Source organism: Oncorhynchus nerka, linkage group LG6, assembly GCF_034236695.1.
Source record: "Oncorhynchus nerka isolate Pitt River linkage group LG6, Oner_Uvic_2.0, whole genome shotgun sequence".
NCBI classification, from domain to species: domain Eukaryota; kingdom Metazoa; phylum Chordata; class Actinopteri; order Salmoniformes; family Salmonidae; genus Oncorhynchus; species Oncorhynchus nerka.
The window spans coordinates 83,023,547-83,048,244 of NC_088401.1; the positions used below are offsets into that span (position 1 = coordinate 83,023,547).

The 24,698-nt window shown below is 39.8% G+C and overlaps 1 protein-coding gene across 2 annotated transcripts in view; it reads right to left on the reverse strand.

The window, feature by feature from the left end:
- Positions 1 to 1,029: 1,029 nt before the first annotated feature.
- The window catches only part of LOC115116885 (glycine receptor subunit alphaZ1-like), a 91,664-nt gene continuing 67,995 nt past the window's right edge, over positions 1,030 to 24,698 (reverse strand). For both annotated transcript variants that reach the window (XM_065019953.1, XM_065019952.1), the window contains exons 9-11: positions 21,793 to 22,007; positions 18,312 to 18,458; positions 1,030 to 5,877 (exon numbers count right to left, since the gene is read on the reverse strand). In XM_065019953.1, coding sequence (XP_064876025.1) covers positions 5,584 to 5,877; positions 18,312 to 18,458; positions 21,793 to 22,007 — 656 coding nt within the window. In that variant the 3' untranslated portion in view covers positions 1,030 to 5,583. The remainder of the gene's footprint in view (positions 5,878 to 18,311; positions 18,459 to 21,792; positions 22,008 to 24,698) is intronic.

Consider the following 24,698-nt stretch of genomic DNA (forward strand, 5'->3'; position numbering starts at 1 on the left):
TGTGCTAACATAATTGCAAAAGGGTTTTCTAATGATCAATTAGCCTTTTATAATGATAAACTTGGATTAGCTGACACAACGTGCCATTGGAACACAGGAGTGATGGTTGCTGATAAGGGGCCTCTGTAGCCTATTTAGATATTCCATTAAAAAACAGTAGTGTATATATATATATATATATATATATTTAAAAAAAATAAAAAAAATTAGTGCACTGTGCCTTTATTACTCCTGTATGAGCGGACCAACATTGTCGTTAGCAGCGCTGGGAGAAAAAAATCTCTCAGCTTCTTGTCATTTTTGCTAGATATCTGACCTTCCAGAATCACAACAGCACACGGACCTTTGCCCCCTTGAAGCGTGTGCATCATTTTCGTGATGTTGTCAGCTAATCCGTCTATACTACCCAAAATAGCGTTTTGGGTGGATTCTTGATGTTTGGTTTACTGTTTGAACAGTTGCTGAGATTACATTTGGTTATCAATGAAAAATAGACCGCTTTGATAAATAGCCTATATAGCCTATAGATCAAATCAAGGAACGAAGTGACAACACTGCCCCCACGGATGCGGAAGGAACGCCGAAGGAGCCGTTCCTTTTTGTGGCGAAAGACGACATTGAAACACTGCTACTGTACCTTCCATCTCCGTTGTGTGCGAATGTACCTTTAGGCCACTGAATTTTAGGAATATGATCTTACAAATGGTAATAATGACAATTTTTTATTTTTTTTATTTTTAAATGAGTAGCATTTATGTAAGATGTTTTTAAAAGTCAATTATAGCAAGCCTAATCCAATCATAAAGCGAAGAGAGAAATAATTGTCTCCTCAAGGGCTTTTTGCTAGTTAACAATAGAATGAATACAACAACCTACGGACATAATTTATTGTTTGACATTTTTTTAAATACTTTTTTATGATTATACACAGATACTTGAGCTGTGGAACAGATCATTGAGCTGTGTAAACAGAAAGCAATAGTCCAACTCTTGACAATTAAAAAAAAAAAGAGGTCAAAGAGATTTTTGTTCAGAAAACCTTTAATTGTAATTAGAATGACTTATAATGACATATTTCAATAAATATTTAGTTATATACAGTTACAGCAGAAATTGTACATTCCTTTTTTCTTCTTCAAATTGCTAACATTTTTGTACAAGCCAAAAATATCTGCCATTGTGTTTATATTCATGCAAAATATTCAGTGTTTTCACATTTTAATTAAAAAAAAAAAGGATTTGCTGAACTTTTTTCCTTCTTCTGAAGTGCACTCTTGGATTATTATCATAACTGTAATTAGCAAATCAAGATGTGCACTTTGTGCCAATACACAATATTTAAGCAAGTAAAACTAAATTAAGGCCATTCCAACTTGTGTGCTAAAAATGAATTAAAAATACATAAATAGAAATGTTTCCATTTTTGTGTACAGTTCAGTTCATGACTGGTTATTTGTGTCCATCTCTATCACTGGGTGGTGAGTGCATCACCACAACCAGGGCATCTGATATATTCAAAAGACAACAGAATCAAACAGCTGTTGTTATCAGCAATTACTAACAAATCATAACATGCTAGTTGAATTTCATACTTTTAAAATGTTCATATTGCTCTGTCCTATATGCCAAATATTATATGAACTTCCTTCATTGTCAATAATATTTGACATTATGATAGGTCAGGTTGATATGAAGGGGAGGAAGTCCTGTCTGTTCTAGGTCAGGTTGATATGAAGGGGAGGAAGTCCTATCTGTTCTAGGTCAGGTTGATATGAAGGGGAGGAAGTCCTATCTGTTCTAGGTCAGGTTGATATGAAGGGGAGGAAGTCCTATCTGTTCTAGGTCAGGTTGATATGAAGGGGAGGAAGTCCTATCTGTTCTAGGTCAGGTTGATATGAAGGGGAGGAAGTCCTATCTGTTCTAGGTCAGGTTGATATGAAGGGGAGGAAGTCCTATCTGTTCTAGGTCAGGTTGATATGAAGGGGAGGAAGTCCTATCTGTTCTAGGTCAGGTTGATATGAAGGGGAGGAAGTCCTATCTGTTCTAGGTCAGGTTGATATGAAGGGGAGGAAGTCCTATCTGTTCTAGGTCAGGTTGATATGAAGGGGAGGAAGTCCTATCTGTTCAATGGAGGGTTTCTCCATCAGTGAACATTCCTACCACTTCCATACTTTGAACATTGATCTGCGTTGATACGTTAGACCTTGTTGACGTTGTCTATTCAGAGCAGTAAGTGTCATTTCCATCTTGAATAACATAATAAACAAAGTAAGCCTTGTCCGAGCCCCTGCCCCTTGTCCCGTAGGGCAGGAGCCTATCAGGGTCAGGGTAAATTCCAGAAATTCAATTCCAATTCAATTCTTTCTGCCTATTCATTTCCCATGTATTCAATTCTAATTCCAGGTCGATTCTGAATTGAATTAAAATTCAATTTAAATTGGAATTGACCCCAACCCTGGAGCCTATCTCCTGTTTCTGTAGCATGAGGCAGCTTGATGTACAAGTACACACCCTGGACAGGGCGCTAGTAATAATGCACCTTAATAAGCAATTGGTTACAATAAATCTATATAGCATTGTCCCAAGTGCAGTGATCCTTCACATGGTCAGGGCATAGAGTTCAATCCATAAGTATTGAATGGATGAGTGAATATCATGGTGGTTGAGTGGAGGTACATGATATGATTAGTTCCTAGTTTGTTGCATATTCAACATTGGATAACATCTTATTTAATGGATAGTTTTGTCTGAGGAAGTCAAAACTGAGGAAAGATTCATGGTCAAATTCTGTACTGAAATATTACAGCCAACAAATAAATACTTGTATCTATCAACCAATCATTCAGCACTTTCAAAACATATTGATTACTGTGCTGATATTTTAAAAGGCCCTTTATTTTTCAACCCTATTCTAACAATTAACTTTTATAAATGCATAGTTTTGGGTAAAGCATAACATTATAAATGACATAAGTATGCCCCATGTAGAAAAGTTAATTTTCTGTGATGAAATAACACTAATGCAAAAACATTAGACCTTCAAATCAATTTACCCACATGGACTGTGTCTGTTAAAAACACACATATCTTTTGACAAATACTGCCTCAACCAGAAGGTAAATATGAATTACTGGAAGATAATACAAATTTAAGAAATAATTGACCGAAATGTAAAATATTGTTATAATCTCTTGTGCAAGTCCATCAAGCCTCAAACATCAAACTACCTCAAACTATCATTAACACATTCGAAAAAAATCTATGACCTGTTAAAGTAATGGATTACACTTTTCAAGAAGAAGAAGAAAGAACAGGGATGAAAAAGCAGAGAACGTTTCATATCAAAATATATAATATTGTTAATTGAATAGCATCATATTACCACAAAAAGAAATGGAAGCACTTTATCCACACACTGGGAAGTCAATGGAAAGAACTGAATCAATCTAAGTTACGACAACAAAACCTAAACAATGTCCTGAACCAGTGCATAATATCTGTTGCGAAGGTGTTCTGGCATCTTTCCCCTTATGTCGTCATATTCAAAACCGAACCAGGAAGGCAATGATCATAGGTTAACAAAATACTTATTTGGTTTGGAATAAAAACCAAGTAGAGGAAAATAACATTTGGCATTAAAGTTAAATGCAAAAACTCACTCGACCAGTGTTTATTTCAACTGTGTCCGAGTCTCCCATCCATGACAATGTGTCGCAGGCCATACTTCCTGTGGTAGCAGTAGTGTAGTCTTTATTTCTGGGGCTTGGTGACAGCACTTTAGGCTAGCTAAACAATGTCCCAGAGGTGGGGCTACAGAGAGCAGAGAGTCTTAAATATGCAATATGAAAAGCCACTGTAGCTTGGCCCGTTTGTAGTTGAATGTAAATGCGTGGAGAATGATGGGCCTAGGAGAAGGGTGAGTAGTTTACATTATGCATAAGGGTGTAGATCTGAAGGCCTCGTGTGTGTTGGTATGTATGTCCACCATTGGAAAGATGAGCACTGTGATCTGTGATGTCTTAAATTTAAAAAAACTTGATGGCTCACAAGTTCAAACAGATTCATGATAATGTTTTGTAAATGGTAAAGCTAATTTAAAAAAAATAATTGCATATATTAATTATTGCATAGAAAAGCCTGGTGAGAAGTAATGGATTTCAGTATCTTAAATCAAGCCACTGACTAGTTGAATGAATGTATTAATCAATCAGTTTCACAGTATACTGTAGTATTGTGAACGATAACATGTACTGCATTATATACCAATGAGAACATTGTGCCGATCGTTGTTGTTAACGTATCAAACTATTTTCCATGATTTTGAGTGAATATCTTTTAGACATATTTAGTAAATGATGATAATAATGCATATGTTTTTTTGAGCTACATTATTAATATGTGTAAATATAATAATAATAATAATAATAATAATTGTTAAGGTACAGTAGGTGTTTTCTTGTTTTAATCTTAACTCACTACATTTTTCTCCATTGCCTGCTGGGTATCTTACCGTAACTGGGTAATAAACTATGAAAATAACGAAACAAATGTTAACAGTACAGCTTCAATGAAATGAGTAGGAAGAATCAGGATTACATTATTATTATTTTTTTTCCAGTGTAGATTCACTTTTAATGAATCATATTTTGATTTAAGTACCAAATCCTTTTTAAAAAAAGCACATGGATAAATGAATGAATGAATGAATGAATGAATGAATGAATGAATGAATGAATGCCACAATGAGGATATGTGAATGATGCCAAATGTCCCTTTAGAATTTAGAGTTCCCAAGAAGAGCTTGAGCTGATTACAGCAACATGATATATACTTGACACTAAAATTAAAAACGATATGCAATTGAGAAATAAAGTTAAGGGCCGACAGAGGAACACGTTGACCACAGCGGTTAGAAACAATAGAATATTATTTTGACTCATCAAGTTTCCTCCATTTAGTTGATAGCAGCATCAACCACATGAAATCTCAGTTTTTCGTTGAGGGCTCAGGGAGCGTTGATAAGTGCTTGCAACACACATTGAAGCTAATTGAGATATATAGGACACACGATCCTTGCAACACTTTATTAACGGAAACACTAAAATCGTCTTAGTATCCTTTTAAAAATCCATCCCTCGTGTTCCATCCAGACATCTGCCTTTCGAGAGAAATAACAGTTTTTAAATATATGATAGATATATACTATATTACAGTGCTGTGTGTTTCCCCAACTTCTTCTTCTTCTTCTTTAGAATGCAGTGTCTTCTTCTAACACTTCTTAGAAGAACATCTCTTTCTTTCTAAATTCTCAGTTATCATAAATTCCCGGATGTATCGGTAAAAGTCGTAACATTTACTGATTTATCGTTTTGTAAATATTTTGCCACATTCATATATCATGCATTTTACTGCATCGCTATTGCACTGGTCCGGATTATTCAGGTTGAAAAGAGGGGGGGGGGGATAAAATAAAATACCTTTGCCAAGGCGATAGCCACCAAAAGCAAGTGAGCAAGTGAAGAGCGAGGAGTATTGGGTTTGGGAGAAGGATGGTGTGGTATTGAACTCTCTCTCTTCCCTTGCTTACGTCATCTGGTGTACATCCGTGCTTCGGATGATCTTGTATACGAGCCAGTAGAAAATATTAAAAATGAGGAAGACTAGCGGGAAAGCCACGCGAGAGACCGTGTCGATCCTCTTCGCGCGGCCGATGAAGAGCTTGCGCATCTCTTCCACCGTTTTCTCCTGAGGGCCGGCGGTGGCGGTCGGGGCGTTGTTGTTGTTCCCTTTGATGGCCATGCCGTCTTTGGCCTGCAGGCAGGCTGGGCCCATGCCATAGGCGGTGAAGCTGAACCGGCCCTCACCGCCCTCATCCTCCTGTAACACAGCCGAATATTCATTCTGTTAGGAATCAAAAAACACATTACACATTTGATATCCAGGCCTGTTCTCTCTCTGTATATCTCTTAAAGGCCCAAACCGTAAGTTGTAAAAACATATGTTGAAAATCATAGTAGGTCTTCAAGGAAAAGGCTCTTAACAGATTTAAATCATAGTGGGTCTTCAAGGAAAAGGCTCTTAACAGACTTAAATCATAGTGGGTCTTCAAGGAAAAGGCTCTTAACAGACTTAAATCATAGTGGGTCTTCAAGGAAAAGGCTCTTAACAGACTTAAATCATAGTGGGTCTTCAAGGAAAAGGCTCTTAACAGACTTAAATCATAGTGGGTCTTCAAGGAAAAGGCTCTTAACAGACTTAAATCATAGTGGGTCTTCAAGGAAAAGGCTCTTAACAGATTTCGTGAATTGAAAACACATATAATAGCTGTGAAAATCACAGTGGGCCTTTAAGTAAATGCAGAGACATATTAACTAACATAATTAGGCACATATGGTTGAGCCTTAAAAATCAAAGTCCAACATGATCCAGATACTATCTCATTAACCATTGATATGCATTGTGATAAATATGGATTGCATGTGTTGACGATTCACATTTTAGCTATGACATCACTCAAAAGAACAAATATTGATAAATTGAGGCAAGGTTTGCACATGTTATAAAGGACACGCTATCTCACGTTATCTCGATATCATACTACGTAAATTGCATTTTCCTATTGACTGCAATTTCATTACAGGCTAACACAATCCCTGCCTCCACAATACCTCATCACACACAAACAATCAGGGCCCCTTATCTGTCTTTGCTTGGTGTGAAAAATTTAAATGTCCTCCTGTCCTTGTCTAAAATACAAGCCTTAGTTTTCTAGGTTCTATTTGTAGACTCCATGTCCTCCTTCTGTCCTTGTCTTTATACCTCCACATTTATAACTGTTCATGTGTGTTGGGCTGAATGGATGAACACACACACACGCACGCACGCACGCACACACGCACACACACACGCGAGGAGGGGAGACGGCGTTTCTCCTTTCTCCTCCATTTTGGATCTTCTCCTCCACTCCACTAACAGTGCCTGAGACATCTAATGCTGGCTACGTTGTGCGTCAACCTTCCCTTGTCCTTCAGTGGCGCTGGTCCACCATTTGTAAGTATTCATTCCTCCTGCCATATGATTAATGTGTTGACTGGGGGACGTGACGTGGAGCAGTAAAGAGGGACTGCGGAGGACGGCGTCCCAAAATGGCATCCTATTCCCTACATAGTGCACTACTTTCGACTTAGGCCTATGGTCAAAAGTAGTGTACGATGTAGGGAATAGGATGTCATTTGAGACACATATATTTTCACACCGCCCAGCCCAGGCTGTCTGATTCATTACCCGGCCCCCTAATTCAACATTCCACCATTAAAGCAGTAAGCTGGGCAGAGACTCTTATTGTATGAAGGGGAGATAAATAGTGAGAGAGAGGAATGGTGCCCGTTGGGTTTGTGTATGGTGAGGGAGACAATGTATGGCTTGGAACGAAAGCAGTATCAGGCTCAATCCCCCCCCCCCCTCCATCCCTCCTTTTGCATTTGCAAGTCAGAGAGAAAATCCCCAAACAAATCCAATTTTGATAAACCTCCATATCTATTGGGTGAAATACCACAGTGTGTCATCACAGCAGCAAGATTTGTGACCTGTTGCCACAAGAAAAGGGCAACCAGTGAAGAACAAACACCATTGTAAATACAACCCATATTTATGTTGATTTATTTTCCCTTTTGTACTATTTGCACATCGTTAAAACACTGTATATAGACATAATATGACATTTGAAATGTCTCTCTTCTTTTCCAACTTCTGTGTGTTAAAAAGCCCTTTGAATTGAGATTGAATTGAAAGAGAGGTGACCGGTTGGTTAGTTGTTTGGTGTCTAGTGAGACACAGAGAGAAGGACGTCTTGACTCCTCGATCCATCACATTATTTCCTCATGATAGATGCCTGTATATCTCTTAGTGTGTGGTGATGTGATTAATGGCTGAGATTAAAGACAACCGTAAAGCCAACTAGTTGGAGGCTCCATCCTATGTTTTCTCTAAACATTTTGCCTTTGTGTGGGTCGTGGTGTCATGCAGCCTTGGAAAAAAGGAAAATGCTGATTTGCACAAAGTCATTTTGGGAAGTGTCACGACTAACCATCATCACCTTCTCCTCGAGGAGTTGGTGCCTTGCCGTTCATTTTATGATTTCCCAAAGCAATTTAGCCCAATGCCAATACACAAACCTTTCCCAGTCATTCCAATTGGATTTTTTTCCATTCCTTTTTTAATATCGTGCTATCACTCTTTTACATTGAGGATTGGTATATTCATTATTAAAGGATCAGGTCACCTGAGAAGAATGTTGAAGTAGCAGTAATGTTAAGGGCTGGTTTCCCGGACACAAAGTCAAATAAAACAAATACCCATCTAGTCTAGGACTGACTTCAAATAAAACAAATACCCGTCTAGTCTAGGACTGACTTCAAATAAAACAAATAGCCATCTAGTCTAGGACTGACTTCAAATAAAACAAATACCCATCTAGTCTAGGACTGACTTCAAATAAAACAAATACCCATCTAGTCTAGGACTGACTTCAAATAAAACAAATACCCGTCTAGTCTAGGACTGACTTCTTTGAACATGACCTTTTGCTTCACAGTTGAAACACAACTAAATTGTCTCTCTCACAGATTCTTGCTTCAGAACGGCAGAAATTCTGGATTTGAGACATTTGTTAATATAAACCTGTTTAAAACTGTATTTCACAGTTGCAACATACCAAATAGTGTTGCAGAGTGTCCCTATCATCTTTACTACCAGTACTGCACTAGTTGTTACTTAAAAATGACATCAAACATGATTTTAGACTATGTTTATTGAAAACTGTTTAAAAAGCCACAGTATCGATCATTTCTGCGTTGTACTAGTTGCATTGTCGAAACTGCCTGAATACATGATTTTAGGCCATGTTCACGTAAATCTGTTTAGAGATATAAGTCACAGTTGAAACACAACTAAATAGTCCCTTATCATCTCTCTCACTAGTCCTCTACGGCAGAAATTATGTATTTTAGACATTGTTAATGTAAAACTGTTTACAAATATTCTTCACAGTTGAAACACAACTAAATTATAACATCTTTATACTACGTAATATATTTTGTACTTTTTAAATATTTTGTACTCCAATAACTTGTTTTTTGTTCTATGTGTTATTTTTTTGTATGTGTTATCTTTTACTTCGCAGAGAAAATGATGAGTTCACATAATTTAGCCCCTTCGTGTCCTGCAGACACCGGCAGAGAGTAGCTTCCACTTGGTTATCTGTCGCATGCCACTTATTTACCTAGTTAATCCAGTCTTATTTACCTAGTTAATCCAGTTTTATTTACCTAGTTAATCCAGTTTTATTTACCTAGCTAATCCAGTTTTATTTACCTAGCTAATCCAGTTTTATTTACCTAGCTAATCCAGTTTTATTTACCTAGTTAATCCAGTCTTATTTACCTAGCTAATCCAGTTTTATTTACCTAGCTAATCCAGTCTTATTTACCTAGCTAATCCAGTTTTATTTACCTAGCTAATCCAGTCTTATTTACCTAGCTAATCCAGTTTTATTTACCTAGCTAATCCAGTTTTATTTACCTAGTTAATCCAGTTTTATTTACCTAGCTAATCCAGTTTCATTTACCTAGCTAATCCAGTCTTATTTATCTAGCTAATCCAGTCTTATTTACCTAGCTAATCCAGTTTTATTTACCTAGCTAATCCAGTCTTATTTACCTAGCTAATCCAGTCTTATTTATCTAGCTAATCCAGTCTTATTTACCTAGCTAATCCAGTTTTATTTACCTAGCTAATCCAGTCTTATTTACCTAGCTAATCCAGTCTTATTTACCTAGCTAATCCAGTCTTATTTACCTAGCTAATCCAGTTTTATTTACCTAGCTAATCCAGTTTTATTTACCTAGTTAATCCAGTCTTATTTACCTAGCTAATCCAGTCTTATTTATCTAGCTAATCCAGTCTTATTTACCTAGCTAATCCAGTTTTATTTACCTAGCTAATCCAGTTTTATTTACCTAGCTAATCCAGTTTTATTTACCTAGCTAATCCAGTCTTATTTACCTAGCTAATCCAGTCTTATTTACCTAGCTAATCCAGTTTTATTTACCTAGCTAATCCAGTTTTATTTACCTAGTTAATCCAGTCTTATTTACCTAGCTAATCCAGTCTTATTTACCTAGCTAATCCAGTCTTATTTATCTAGCTAATTCAGTTTTATTTACCTAGCTAATCCAGTCTTATTTACCTAGCTAATCCAGTTTTATTTACCTAGCTAATCCAGTCTTATTTACCTAGCTAATCCAGTTTTATTTACCTAGTTAATCCAGTCTTATTTACCTAGCTAATCCAGTCTTATTTACCTAGCTAATCCAGTCTTATTTATCTAGCTAATTCAGTTTTATTTACCTAGCTAATCCAGTCTTATTTACCTAGCTAATCCAGTTTTATTTACCTAGCTAATCCAGTCTTATTTACCTAGCTAATCCAGTTTTATTTACCTAGCTAATCCAGTCTTATTTACATAGTTAATCCAGTCTTATTTACCTAGTTAATCCAGTCTTATTTACCTAGCTAATCCAGTTTTATTTACCTAGCTAATCCAGTTTTATTTATCTAGCTAATCCAGTCTCTTATCCCCCGTTGTTCTCAGACGTGGTGGTACAGTACAACCTCAGAACACACACACCCGAGACGATCCTGTGTGAAAGATTCCACTTGAACAGTAGCTAATCAGGCCTAATGAGCTGATTATCCTGGATCAATCAGGAAGTGTGGTCCTAATAAGGCCCTGTCATCGTTAGCCAGCGGAACACTGGAACACCGTATCTGCAGTCTAGGGGTCACATCATGTCACCTAGTTATTAATATATCTCAGTTTGGACTGGAGGGGAAAAGAAAAGGACAGCTGAAAGAAAGTAGCTTTCTATTTAGCTGAGACGTTTCTGGACGCTAATATTTTAGACTAGAGTTGAGTTTTTTGGGTTTCTTTTAGTGACTGCCTGGCATGGAGGCATTGGCCGACTAGCATCACAAATGAGCCACAGACAAATGTCTTCCTTTTTAAAACCATGGAAAAACCATGGAATTACAGTAGGTAACCGAAAGGAAGACATTTTGTGCACTAACAATTAGATATCTTACAAATCCAATTTGTACTACTGAACAAAAATATAAACGCAACATGTAAATGTTTCATGAGCGGAAATAAAAGATCCCAGAAATGTTCCATACGCACAAAAAGCTTATTTCTCTCAAATGTTACGCACAAATTTGTTTACTTCCCTGTTAGTGAGCATTTCTCCTTCACCAAGATAATCCATCCACCTGACAGGTGTGGCATATCAAGATTAAACAGCATGATCATTACACAGGTGCACCTTCTGCAGGGGACAATAAAAGGCCACTCTAAAATGAGCAGTTTTTTTTCACAACACAATGTCACAGATGTCTCAAGTTTTGAGGGTACATGCAATTAACATGCTGACTGAAAGAATGTCCACAAGAGTGTTCAATTCTCTACCTTAAGCCACCTCCAACATTGGCATTATGTCCAACTGGATTAAAACCCGCAGACCACGTGTAACCACGCCAGCCCAGGACCACCACACCCAGCTTCTTCAGACAGCTGGTAAAACTGAGGAGTATTTCTGTCTGTAATAAAGCCATTTTGTGGGGATAAACTCATTCTAATTGGCTGGGCCTGGCTCCCAAGTGGGTGGGCCTGGCTCCCAAGTGGGTGGGCCTGGCTCCCAAGTGGGTGGGCCTGGCTCCCAAGTGGGTTGGCCTATGTCCTCCCAGGCCCCCCCAGAGCTGCGCCCCTGCCCAGTCATGTGAAATCCATAGATTAGGGCCTAATGAATTTATTTCAAATTACTGATTTCCTTATATATGAACTGTAACTCAGTAAAATCTTTGAAATTGTTGCACGTTGCATTTCAGTATATATACGTTACAAATTTGTTCCGTGTAAGATCCTGTAGTGCATCTTTAATGCATGGGCTACATGGCTGATGTTATTGTGGTTGGGTATAGGCTACAGACATGTCTCTATGGCTAATTAGATCATGTATTATTATGAATTCTGCAATTGCTATAATTCCATTGATATTCTTTATACAATCCTTAAAGGAGACACACCATTGATATCCTGTATTCTGCAGTTGGGTCAAGTTTTAATCAATTTATTCATGTTTATTCAGTAAGGCCTTTCTTACAGTCTCGAGAGAAGCTTGTGAAATTACATGCAGTTTGCTATTATTTTATTCGATGCTGGTGGATAATATTGGTAGGCTGCAGTTGGGCAAGTGATTTCATTATTTAGTTTACTCCTAAAATCTTTCTCTCTTTCTTTCAGTCTCAAGAGAAGCTTGTCGGGTACATGTGTGTGTGTGAGTGTGTGTGTGTGTGTGTGTGTGTCTGTGTGTGTGTTTGTGAGAGAGAGAGAGTGTGTGTGTGTGTGTGTGTGTGTGTCGAGGGAGTGGGCTGCTGCTGGACAGTCAGTCTATACTTCAAGGCAACAGATGAATAGTCTGCCTGTCGCTATTGATCTGCAGTCTGCAGTTACACCATCTGACCAGGAGGGGGAGACCTCAATCTGTCACCTTCACATAGAGGTACACACACACACATAAACATCCACACACACTAGCGCTCTCACATGCACGTACGCGCACACACACACACACACACACACACACACACACACACACACACACACACAGGAAAGGCTGCAGCGTTCGTTTGTAGATTTCACCCTCATTGTCTTTCTAACCAGCGACCATCAGTTTTCAACCAGGTCAGGTAGTAGCTGATGGGAACTCTCTAGGTTATCACTGACAATCATCGATCAATTAAACACCAACGGAGAAACAACACAATTTCCACTGCGGCTGTTGAAGATTGGTCCTGGAGCTGAGTGTGTGTGTGCTATGTATCCCGATGCTCAGCCAGAACCAGAGAGAACCAGAGAGGTTGTTTTATTGTGTCGAGGGTAGAAGTGACAGGTTCCTCACTGCAGAGAGAACAGAGGAGCAGTCCTCTGGGATGAACTGGCTGAATGATAGCCTTTAGTAGGCTGAATGATAGCCTTTAGAAGGCTGAATGATAGCATTTAGAAGGCTGAATGATAGCTTTTAGAAGGATGAACTGGTTGAATGATAGCCTTTAGAAGGCCGAATGATAGCCTTTAGAAGGATGAACTGGCTGAATGATAGCCTTTAGAAGGCTGAATGATAGCCTTTAGAAGGATGAACTGGCTGAATGATAGCCTTTAGAAGGTTGGACTGGGTGAATGATAGCCTTTAGAAGGCTGAATGATAGCCTTTAGAAGGATGAACTGGCTGAATGATAGCCTTTAGAAGGCTGACCTGGCTGAATGATAGCCTTTAGAAGGCTGAATGATAGCCTTTAGAAGGCTGAATGATAGCCTTTAGAAGGTTGGACTGGCTGAATGATAGCCTTTAGAAGGCTGAATGATAGCCTTTAGAAGGCTGAATGATAGCCTTTAGAAGGCTGACCTGGCTGAATGATAGCCTTTAGAAGGCTGACCTGGCTGAATGATAGCCTTTAGAAGGCTGAATGATAGCCTTTAGAAGGCTGACCTGGCTGAATGATAGCCTTTAGAAGGCTGAATGATAGCCTTTAGAAGGCTGACCTGGCTGAATGATAGCCTTTAGAAGGCTGAATGATAGCCTTTAGAAGGCTGAACACACACACACACACACACACACACACACACACACACACACACACTGAACTGGTAAATGGTAAAGTCATACAACATGTCTTTCTGTAGATCAGGATGGTAAAGTCATACAACATAATCTAGCTATTTTACATAGCAGCTAGCCTGTCATCTGATACAACTCCAAAAACTATTAGTATCATTCAGAGCTTTAAGTAAATGCAGGATATATCCTTTCATAATGGGCTTATAATCATCAACACCAGATAGTATTGAAATGAATAATACTATAGGCCTAACACCTCTCAAACAAGGATTGATCAGCATTTTCACAGGATATTTGGTTAAAATAATAACATAATATGATAATATAGTAAACTGCAATACTACACTATATAATAATACTAAATAATAATTTGGCAAGTGCTTATATTTGTCCTATTTTATGATACTATTGTTAACTGCAATACTATATAGGCCTAACACCACTCAAACAAGGATTTGTCAGCATTTTATAGAAAACCCAGCAGAATAATGCTTGACTTGCATTTCACATACTAGACTACATGATGACATCACCCAACCGGAATCTCCAGAACTCATACCATGTGAAAGACTGGATGAAGATCTGAGTCATACCTGCCAAACATCGGGACTACCAGCTATCATCTCTTGTAGAGATGTGAGCACTAAACACTGTATGGTACTCAGTGGTTATGTCCCAAATGGCACCCTATTCCCTTTTTGTTGCTCTTTTGCACCTCAGTATCTCTACTTGCACATCATCATCTGCACATCTGTCACTCCAGTGTTTAATTGCTAAATTGTAATTATTTACCACTGTGGCCTATTTATTGCCTAACCTCCCTTATCTTTCCTCATTTGCACACACTGTATATAGATTTTTTTCTATTGTACTATTGACTGTACATGTATTTATTCCATGTGTAACTCTGTGTTGTTGTTTGTGTCGCACTGCTTTGCTTTATCTTGGCCAGGTTGCAGTTGTAAATGAGAACTTGTTCTCAACTAGCCTAGCTGGTTAAATAAAGGTGAAATAAAAAAAATAGTGCACTACTATTGACCAGAGACCTATGGCACCCTATTCCCTGTATAGTGCACTACTTTTGACCAGAGCCCTATGGAACCCTATTCCCTGTATAGTGCACTACTTTTGACCAGAGCCGTATGGTTGCCATTAGGGATGTGGCCAGCTTCTCAATTTACCTGAGAGAGACTAGTGCTCCAGGGAACAGTAGACTAATATACCCTCACTGAGTACACATCCTCCTTTCAGGGATTATGGATTAGAACAATACTATTGAGGATTTATTTTGAGATTGTTTTACTCTCTTTTGAATGATTGACTGGATCCATATTCCCTTGGAAGTAGTCAGTGGCTGTAGACTCCTGCCTGTCCGCCCGGTCAAGGCGTACGGAATGACAAGGAGTTTATGGAATGTTTATGTCTAACTCTCTTTTGTGTTTTCTCTTCCCCCCTCCTCCTCCTCCTCCTCCTCTTCCTCCTCCTCCTCCTCCCCTCTCCTTCCTCCTCCTCTTCCTCCTCCTCCCCTCTCCCTCCTCCTTCTCCTCCTCCTCTTCCTCCTCCTCCCCTCCCCCTCCTCCTTCTCCTCTTCCTCCTCCTCCCCTCCTCCTCCCCTCTCCCTCCTCCTTCTCCTCCTCCCGTCTCCCTCTCCCTCCTCCTTCTCCTCTTCTTCCTCCCCCTCCCCTCTCCACCCCTCCTCCACCTCCTCTTCCTCCTCCTCCCCCTCCTCCTTCTCCTCCTCCTCCTTCTCCTCCTCCTCCTCTTCCTCCTCCTCCCCTCCTCCTCCTCCTCCTCAGATTTATTCTATTAGCTTCAAGGCTGACAGGTTTACTTCTAAATAAATTACATGGTCTTGGATTTGATCAATTCATCTGGACAGATAAAATTGATTGATTAAACAGTAAAAAAAAATCTAACATCTGAATTCCTCCGCCTAGCTGCCCCTCAGAGAAATGAAATGACTGATGCAGAGAAAGAGTCCCCTAGCTGGATCTGAGTTTTAGGATGAGGGAACAACACTCTCTGTGGTAGAAAGAAACTACTAAATGAGTCATACTTTGATAGCTGTATTTGATATTCAGTCTTCAAGACATCAATAACACAAACACTATCAGACAAACAACAGCTACGGAGTTTGTTTGGATCTGACATCTTATTAAAAGCAAAAAAACACAGAGTGTAGCGATGGGGTTTTCAATTTCAATCTACTTGTTTTATTGCCTGATCCCAGATCTGTTTGTGCTGTCTTGCCAACTCCTTTGGTCATTGTGCATGAAAAACTAGGTATGCCAATGACCACAGGAGTTGGCTATACAGCAAAACAGATCTGGGACCAGACTACTTGTTTAACTGACTTTAATACAAGGATAACAGGCACCGCCCATTGGGAATGTTGTAATGCAGTGACCTTTCAACCCAACAGTTACAACCTGGTGTGCTCTATGGCCTGTTAGACGATAGATTATGTCAGACTGCGTTAAGGGGGAATAATGTCATTGTTCTGAATCTGATACACCCCCTTTGGCATTTTTTCCTATTTTATTGTTTTACAACTTGGAATTAAAATGGATTTTTTTGGGGGGGGAATTCTATTATTTGATTTACACAACATGCATACCAGTTTGAATATGCAAAATATTTTTGATTGTGAGAAAAACAAGAAATAAGACAAAAAAAACTGAAAACTTGAGCGTGCACAACTATTCACCCCCCTCCCCAAAAGTCAATACTTTGTAGAGCAACCTTTGCAGCAATTACAGCTGCAAGTCTCTTGGGGTATGTCTCTATAAGCTTGGCAAATCTAGCCACTGGAATTTTTGCCCATTCTTCAAGGCAAAACTGCTCCAACTCCTTCAAGTTGGATGGGTTCCGCTGGTGTACAGTAATCTTTAAGTCACACCACAGATTCTCAATTGGATTGAGGTCTGGGCTTTGACTAGGCCATTCCAAGACATTTCAATGTTTCCCCTTAAACCACTCGAGTGTTGGTTTAGCAGTATGCTTAGAGTCATTGTCCTGCTAGAAGGTGAACCTCCGTCCCAGTCTCAAATCTCTGGAAGACTGAAACAGGTTTCCCACAAGAATTTCCCTGTATTTAGCGCCATCCATCATTCCTTCAATTCTGACCAGTTTCCCAGTACCTGCCGATGAAAAACATCCCACAGCATGATGCTGCCACCACCATGCTTCACTGTGGGGATGGTATTCTCGGGGTAATGAGGGATGTTGGGTTTGCACCAGACATAGCGTTTTCCTTAATGGCCAAAAGCTACATTTTAGTCTCATCTGACCAGTGTACCTTCTTCCATATGTTTGGGGAGTCTCCCGCATGCCTTTTGGCGAACACCAAATGTGGTTGCTTATTTTTTTCTTTAAACAATGGCTTTTTCTGGCCACTCTTCCGTAAAGCCCAGCTCTGTGGAGTGTACGGCTTAAAGTGGTCCTATGGACAGATACTCCAATCTCCGCTGTGGAGCTTTGCAGCTCCTTCAGGGTTATCTTTGGTCTCTTTGTTGCCTCTCTGATTAATGCCCTCCTTGCCTGGTCCATGAGTTTTGGTGGGCGGCCCTCTCTTGGCAGGTTTGTTGTGGTGTCATATTCTTTCTATTTTTAAATAATGGATTGAATGGTGCTCTGTGGGATGTTCAAAGTTTCAGATATTTTTTTATAACCCAACCCTGATCTGTACTTCTCCACAACTTTGTCGCTGACCTGTTTGGAGAACTTGGTCTTCATGGTGCTGCTTGCTTGGTGATGCCCCTTGCTTAGTGGTGTTTCAGACTCTGGGGCCTTTCACAACAGGTGTGTGTACAGTGTATATTCTGAGATCATGTGACAGATCATGTGACACTTAGATTGCACACAGGTGGACTTTATTTAACTAATTATGTGACTTCTGAAGGTAATTGGTTGCACCAGATCTTATTTAGGGGCTTCATAGCAAAGGGGGTGAATATATGCACGCACCACTTTTCCGTTTTGTACTTTTTTGAATTTTTTGAAACAAGTAGTTTTTTTCATTTCACTTCACCAATTTGGACTATTTTGTGTATGTCCATTACATGAAATCCAAATAAAAATAAATTTAAATTGCAGGTTGTAATGCAACAAAATAGTCAAAACGCCAAGGGGGATGAATACTTTTGCAAGGCACTGTAGGCATGTGGGAATAATTATATTGTTGTGAATCTGATACACAGCTCATTCTTCTGTTTGGTCTGTCTCCATGGATGTGTTGCAAATGGCACGCTATATAGTGCACTACATTTGAGCCTATTCTCTATGGGCTCTGGTCAAAATTAGTGCACTATAAAGGGACTAGGGTGCCATTTTGGGACACATCCCTAATGACTTTAATCATTCTCAATACTCCCTCAGCATTAAATACGAACTGTTGTGTACTTGTAGAGAATATAAGAAAACAAAAAGTGTCATATTTAACTGAGGCTGGCTGGCTCTCTTGCTGGTCTGAGAAGAGGGGGTTGAGGTGATGGTAAGGGTTGCTGTGAAAAGTGTTAGTCTAATCTATGAACGGATAATAAACACTTGATCACAATAATTTTAAAAAATCAGTTAATTGACCTTCATGTGTCTCCTTCTCCTCCTGAAGCGCAGCAGTTCCTTGTGTTGCCGAGCGATGAAGTTCACAGCGGCGTACTCAAGCAGGGCCGAGAAGACAAACAGGAGGCACACAGCCATCCAGATGTCAATGGCTTTCACATACGACACCTGTAATTGGGCAGAAGGACACGGTGGTAAGCAGGAGGAGGACAACAACAACTACAACCCCAACTGACCTTGGAGTCGAATGTACAGTACCATGTCTATTCGGGAAAGTATTCAGACCCCTTGAATTTTTCCACATTTTGTTACATTACAGTACAGCCTTATTCTAAAATGGATTAAATTGTTTTCTCCCTCATCAATCTACACACAATACTCCATCAATCTACACACAATACTCCATCAATCTACACACAATACTCCATCAATCTACACACAATACTCCATAATGACAAAGCAAAAACAGGTTTGTAGAAATGTTTGAAAAACTGAAATATCACATTTACATAAGTATTCAGGCCCTTTACTTAATACTTTGTTGAAGCACCTTTGGCAGCGATAAACAGCCTAGAGTCTTCTTGGGTACTGTATGACGCTACAAGCTTGGCACACCTAATTTGGGGAGTTTCTCCCATTCTTCTCTGCAGTTCTTCTCAAGCTCTGTCAAGTTGGATGGGGAGTGTCGCTGCACAGCTATTTTCAGGTCTCTCCAGAAATGTTAAATCGGGTTCAAGTCTGGGCTCTGACTGGACCACTCAAGGACATTCAGATACTTGTCCCGAAGCCACTCCTGTGTTGTCTTGGCTGTGTACTTAGGGTCATTGTCCTGTTGGAAGGTGAACCTTCTCCCCATTCTGAGGTACTGAGTGCTCTAGAGCAGGTTTTCATCAAGAATCTCTCTGTACTTTTCTCCGTTCATCTTTCCCTCGATCATGACTAGTCACCCAGTCCCTGATGCTGAAAAACATCCCCACAACATGATGCTGCCACCACTGTGCTTCACCGTAGGGATGGTGCCAGGTTTCCTCCAGAAGTGAAACTTGGCATTCAGGCCAAACAGTTCAATCTTAGTTTCATCAGACCAGAGAATCTTGTTTCTCATTGTTTGAAAGTCCTTTAGGTGCCCTTTGGCAAACTCCCAGCGGGCTGCCATGTGCCTTTTACTGAGGAGTGGCTTCCACCATAAAGGCCTGATTGGTGGAGTGATGCAGAGATGGTTGTCCTTCTGGAAGGTTCTCCCATCTCCACAGAGGAACTCTGGAGCTCTGTCAGAGTGACCATCGGGTTCTTGGTCACCTCCCTGACCAAGGCCCTTCTCCCCCGATTGCTTCGACCTCATGGCTTGTTTTTTTTTTCCCGACATGCACTGTCAACTGTGAGACCTTATATAGACAGGTATGTGGCTTTCCAAATCAATTGAATTTACCACAGGTGGACTCCAATCAAGTTGTAGAAACATCTCAAGAATGATCAATGGAAACAGGATGCACCTGCGCTCAATTTCGAGTGTCATGGCAAAGGGTCTGAATTCTTACGTAAAATAAGGAATTTATGTTTTTCATTTTTAATACATTAGCAAAAATGTCTAAAAACCTGTTTTTGTTTTGTCATTATTGCCACGTACTGACCGTAGTTCCTTTTTTATGTCTCTGTTTTAGTTTGGTCAGGGCGTGAGTTGGGGTGGGTATTCTATGTTTGTGTATTCTAGGTTTTGTATTTCTGTGTTTGGCCTGGTATGGTTCTCAATCAGGGGCAGCTGTCGATCGTTGTCTCTGATTGAGAACCATACTTAGGCAGCCTGTTTTCCCACTATGGGTTGTGGGTAGTTGTTTTCTGCGTCTGTGTTTTACCATACAGAACTGTTTCGGTTTTCATTTTATTTCTATTGTTATTTTGTATTCTGTGTTCAGTTTAATACATTTATTATGGACACTTACCAACGCTGCGCATTGGTCCGATATTTCATACTCCTCGTCAGAGGAAGAAGAAAATAGGTACAATTATGGGGTGTTGACTGATGAGGACTAGAATAAGGTTGTAACGTAACAAAATGTGGAAAAAGTCAAGGGGTCTGAATACTTTCTGAAGACACTGTATCTGTCTCTAATAATCCTATGATCCTTGATTCATTCATTTGATGTCTGCTACAGAGACAACATTTAACTTCAAACTCTAAGAACTGTCCAGTACACAGTAGTCTGTCTGTACGGTCAATTGGATTGGCAGGACTCTGCTCTGCCTGGGCAATGAGATAGAGAGATGTATGGAAACCACATCTTTGACCTGCAAATGGGGCTAAAGCTAGACTGGGTTGGCTTGTCAGTTCAGCTGAAGCTCACTGTATTTGACAAGTAAATGACCAAGTTGCCCTGGAATGCAGTTTAGGTGGCATTACAGAATGCATGGTTCACAAGACATTGTTCAAATGATGAAAGTCAGCTGCCCGAGACAGACAGAGGCAGAGTCAGCTGCCCGAGACAGACAGAGGCAGAGTCAGCTGCCCGAGACAGACAGAGGCAGAGTCAGCTGCCCGAGACAGACAGAGGCAGAGTCAGCTGCCCGAGACAGACAGAGGCAGAGTCAGCTGCCCGAGACAGACAGAGGCAGACTGTTTTACTTTTCCTGGTGTCGTTGGATTGTGGGATTTCTAGTCTTCCACACTAGATCAGATATTTTGATGTGTTTTCTTTGTTTTACAATACTTGATCAATTAAAATGTTTCATTCTTCATCTCTTCGTATTGAAAGTAGAGCACGACAACAGGGGGATAGAAGATAATGACAGCAAAAATACACTTTTCCCGTGGTGGCTCGATTTGTTGAGTAAAGACAGAGTAAAAGGTGACTGAATGTTGTTGTCATTCAAAATGGCCCTCTCTCCTCTCCTTCCCTCCCTGTCACCAATGCACCGAGTCAGTGAGGCGTGGAAGAGGGCGAGCAGTCTGTGCTGTGTGCACCTACGCTCAGCCGTGTTGTGTGATCATTATTGTGACAGCTGAACTGCATACAAATCACGCTTCACTTGTTCAATTTTCCAGAGAACATGAATCACCTAATGTCAACAAACAAAATGGGAGGATACTTTTCCAGGACATAATTATAAAATCATAGTCCATCATGCAAAGTCCCTCTTCCTTTTTAATCTGAAAATCCTTTTTTTCTCATGTTGCCTTAGTTTGACCATCTAGGACAATAGACAGTGTGTGGCTTGTAGTTCATCTGGGACAATCCTCACCTTGGGGAGGGAGACTCGGGAGCCGGAGCTCTGGGTTAAGGAGTTTGTCTCACCTTGGGGAGGGAGGCTCGGGAGCCGGAGCTCTGGGTTAGGGAGTTTGTCTCACCTTGGGGAGGGAGGCTCGGGAGCCGGAGCTCTGGGTTAGGGAGTTTGTCTCACCTTGGGGAGGGAGGCTTGGGAGCCGGAGCTCTGAGTTAGGGAGTTTGTCTCACCTTGGGGAGGGAGGCTCGGGAGCCGGAGCTCTGGGTTAGGGAGTTTGTCTCACCTTGGGGAGGGAGGCTCGGGAGCCGGAGCTCTGGGTGGTCATAGTGAGCACGGTGGTAATGCCCAATCCCACTCTGGCAGGTGCAGCGTCCATGTTGATCCAGAAGGACACCCAGGACAAAATGACAATCAGAAGGCTGGGGATGTACATCTGAATCAGGTAATAGCCCATCTGCCTCTCCAGATGGAAACGAGCCTCGATACAAGTGAACTTTCCTGCACAGACAGAGGAGAAAGCAGGGGTTCAGTATTATAGAGGACAGAGACAGAGGAGAAATCAGGGGTTCAGTATTATAGAGGACAGAGACAGAGGAGAAAGCAGGGGTTCAGTATTATAGAGGACAGAGACAGAGGAGAAGGCAGGGGTTCAGTATTATAGAGGACAGAGACAGAGGAGAAATCAGGGGTTCAGTATTAAGGTGTGACACAAGATTAAAGATAGTTAAATAGGCAATACAGTCTATACTATGATATATTACAATATTATTACTACAATACAGTCTATATACTATGATATACTATGATATATTACAATATTATTACTACAATACAGTCTATATACTATGATATACTATGATATATTACAATATTATTACTACAATACAGTCTATATACTATGAAATACTATGATATATTATATTATTACTACAATACAGTCTATATACTATGAAATACTATGATATATTATATTATTACTACAATACAGTCTATATACTATGATATATTATATTATTACTACAATACAGTCTATATACTATGATATACTATGATATATTATATTATTACTACAATACAGTCTATATACTATGATATTATATATTATATTATTACTACAATACAGTCTATATATTATGATATGATATATTATATTATTACTACAATACAGTCTATATACAGTCGTGGCCGAAAGTTTTGAGAATGACACAAATATTAATTGCTGCCTCAGTTTGTATGATGGCAATTTGCATATACTCCAGAATGTTATGAAGAGTGATCAGATGAATTGAAATTAATTGCAAAGTCCCTCTTTGCCATGCAAATGAACTGAATCTCCAAAAATCATTTCCACTGCATTTCAGCCCTGCCACAAAAGGACCAGCTGACATCATGTCAGTGATTATCTCGTTAACACAGGTGTGAGTGTTGACGAGGACAAGGCTGGAGATCACTCTGTCATGCTGATTGAGTTCGAATAAAAGATTGGAAGCTTCAAAAGGAGGGTGGTGCTCGGAATCATTGTTCTTCCTCTTGTCATCCATGGTTACCTGCAAGGAAACACGTCCCGTCATCATTGCTTTTCACTTAAAGGGCTTAACAGGCAAGGATATTGTTGCCAGTAAGACCTAAATCAACCATTTATCGGATCATCAAGAACTTCAAGGAGAGCGGTTCAATTGTTGTGAAGAAGGCTTCAGGGCGCCCAAGAAAGTCCAGCAAGCACTAGGACCGTCTCCTAAAGTTGATTCAGCTGCAGGATCGGGGCACCACCAGTACAGAGCTTGCTCAGGAATGGCAGCAGGCAGGTGTGAGTACATCTGCACGCACAGTGAGGCGAACACTTTTGGAGGATGGCCTGGTGTCAAGAAGGGCAGCAAAGAAGCCACTTCTCTCCAGGAAAAACATCAGGGACAGACTGATATTCTGCAAAAGGTACAGGGATTGGACTGCTGAGGACTGGGGTAAAGTAATTTTCTCTGATGAATCCCCTTTCCGATTGTTTGGTGCATCTGGAAAAAAGCTTGTCCGGAGAAGACAAGGTGAGGCGCTACCATCAGTCCTGTGTCATGCCAACAGTAAAGCATCCTGAGGCCATTCATGTGTGGGGTTGCTTCTCAGCCAAGGGAGTGGGCTCACTCACAATTTTACCTAAGAACACAGCCATGAATAAAAACACATCCTCCGAGAGCAACTTCTCCCAACCATCCAGGAACAGTTTGGTGACGAACAATGCCTTTTCCAGCATGATGGAGCACTTGATAACTAAGTGGCTCGGGGAACAAAACATCGATATTTTGGGTCCATGGCCAGGAAACCCAGACCTTAATCCCATTGAGAACTTGTGGTCAATCCTCAAGAGGCGGGTGGACAAACAAAAACCCACAAATTCTGACAAACTCCAAGCATTGATTATGCAAGAATGGGCTGCCAGTCAGGATGTGGCCCAGAAGTTAATTGACAGCATGCCAGGGCGGATTGCAGGGGTCTTGACAAAGAAGGGTCAACAGAGCAAATATTGTCTCTTTGCATCAACTTCATGTAATTGTCAATAAAAGCCTTGAAGACTTATGAAATGCTTGAAATTATACTTCAGTATCCATAGTAACATCTGACAAAAATATATAAAGACACTGAAGCAGAAAACTTTGTGGAAATTAATATTTGTGTCATTCTCAAAACTTTTGGCCACGACTGTACTATGATATGATATATTATAATATTACTACAATACAGTCTATATACTATGATATAATATATTATAGTATTATTATTACAATACAGTATATATACTATGATATATTATAATATTATTACTAGAATACAGTCTATATACTATGATATAATATATTATAATATTATCACTACAATACAGTATATATACTATGATATACTATGATATATTATATTATTACTACAATACAGTATATATACTATGATATACTATGATATATTATAGTATTATTATCTAATATTTTACTGTTGTTGCTGCTGTGTTACGATCTACTGTTATCATTACTGATATACTGTGACACATCATCTAATCTTTCTGTTCTGCGTGTCTCAAGAACACAAAGAAGAAAACATAACTGCAGGCAAGGCAATGGCTATTCAAGCTCCCTTTCCACATGGCTGTGGGATAGCCTCAGTGCTGAATTGCCTGCTAACTGAATTATCTTCCTATTTCCCTGC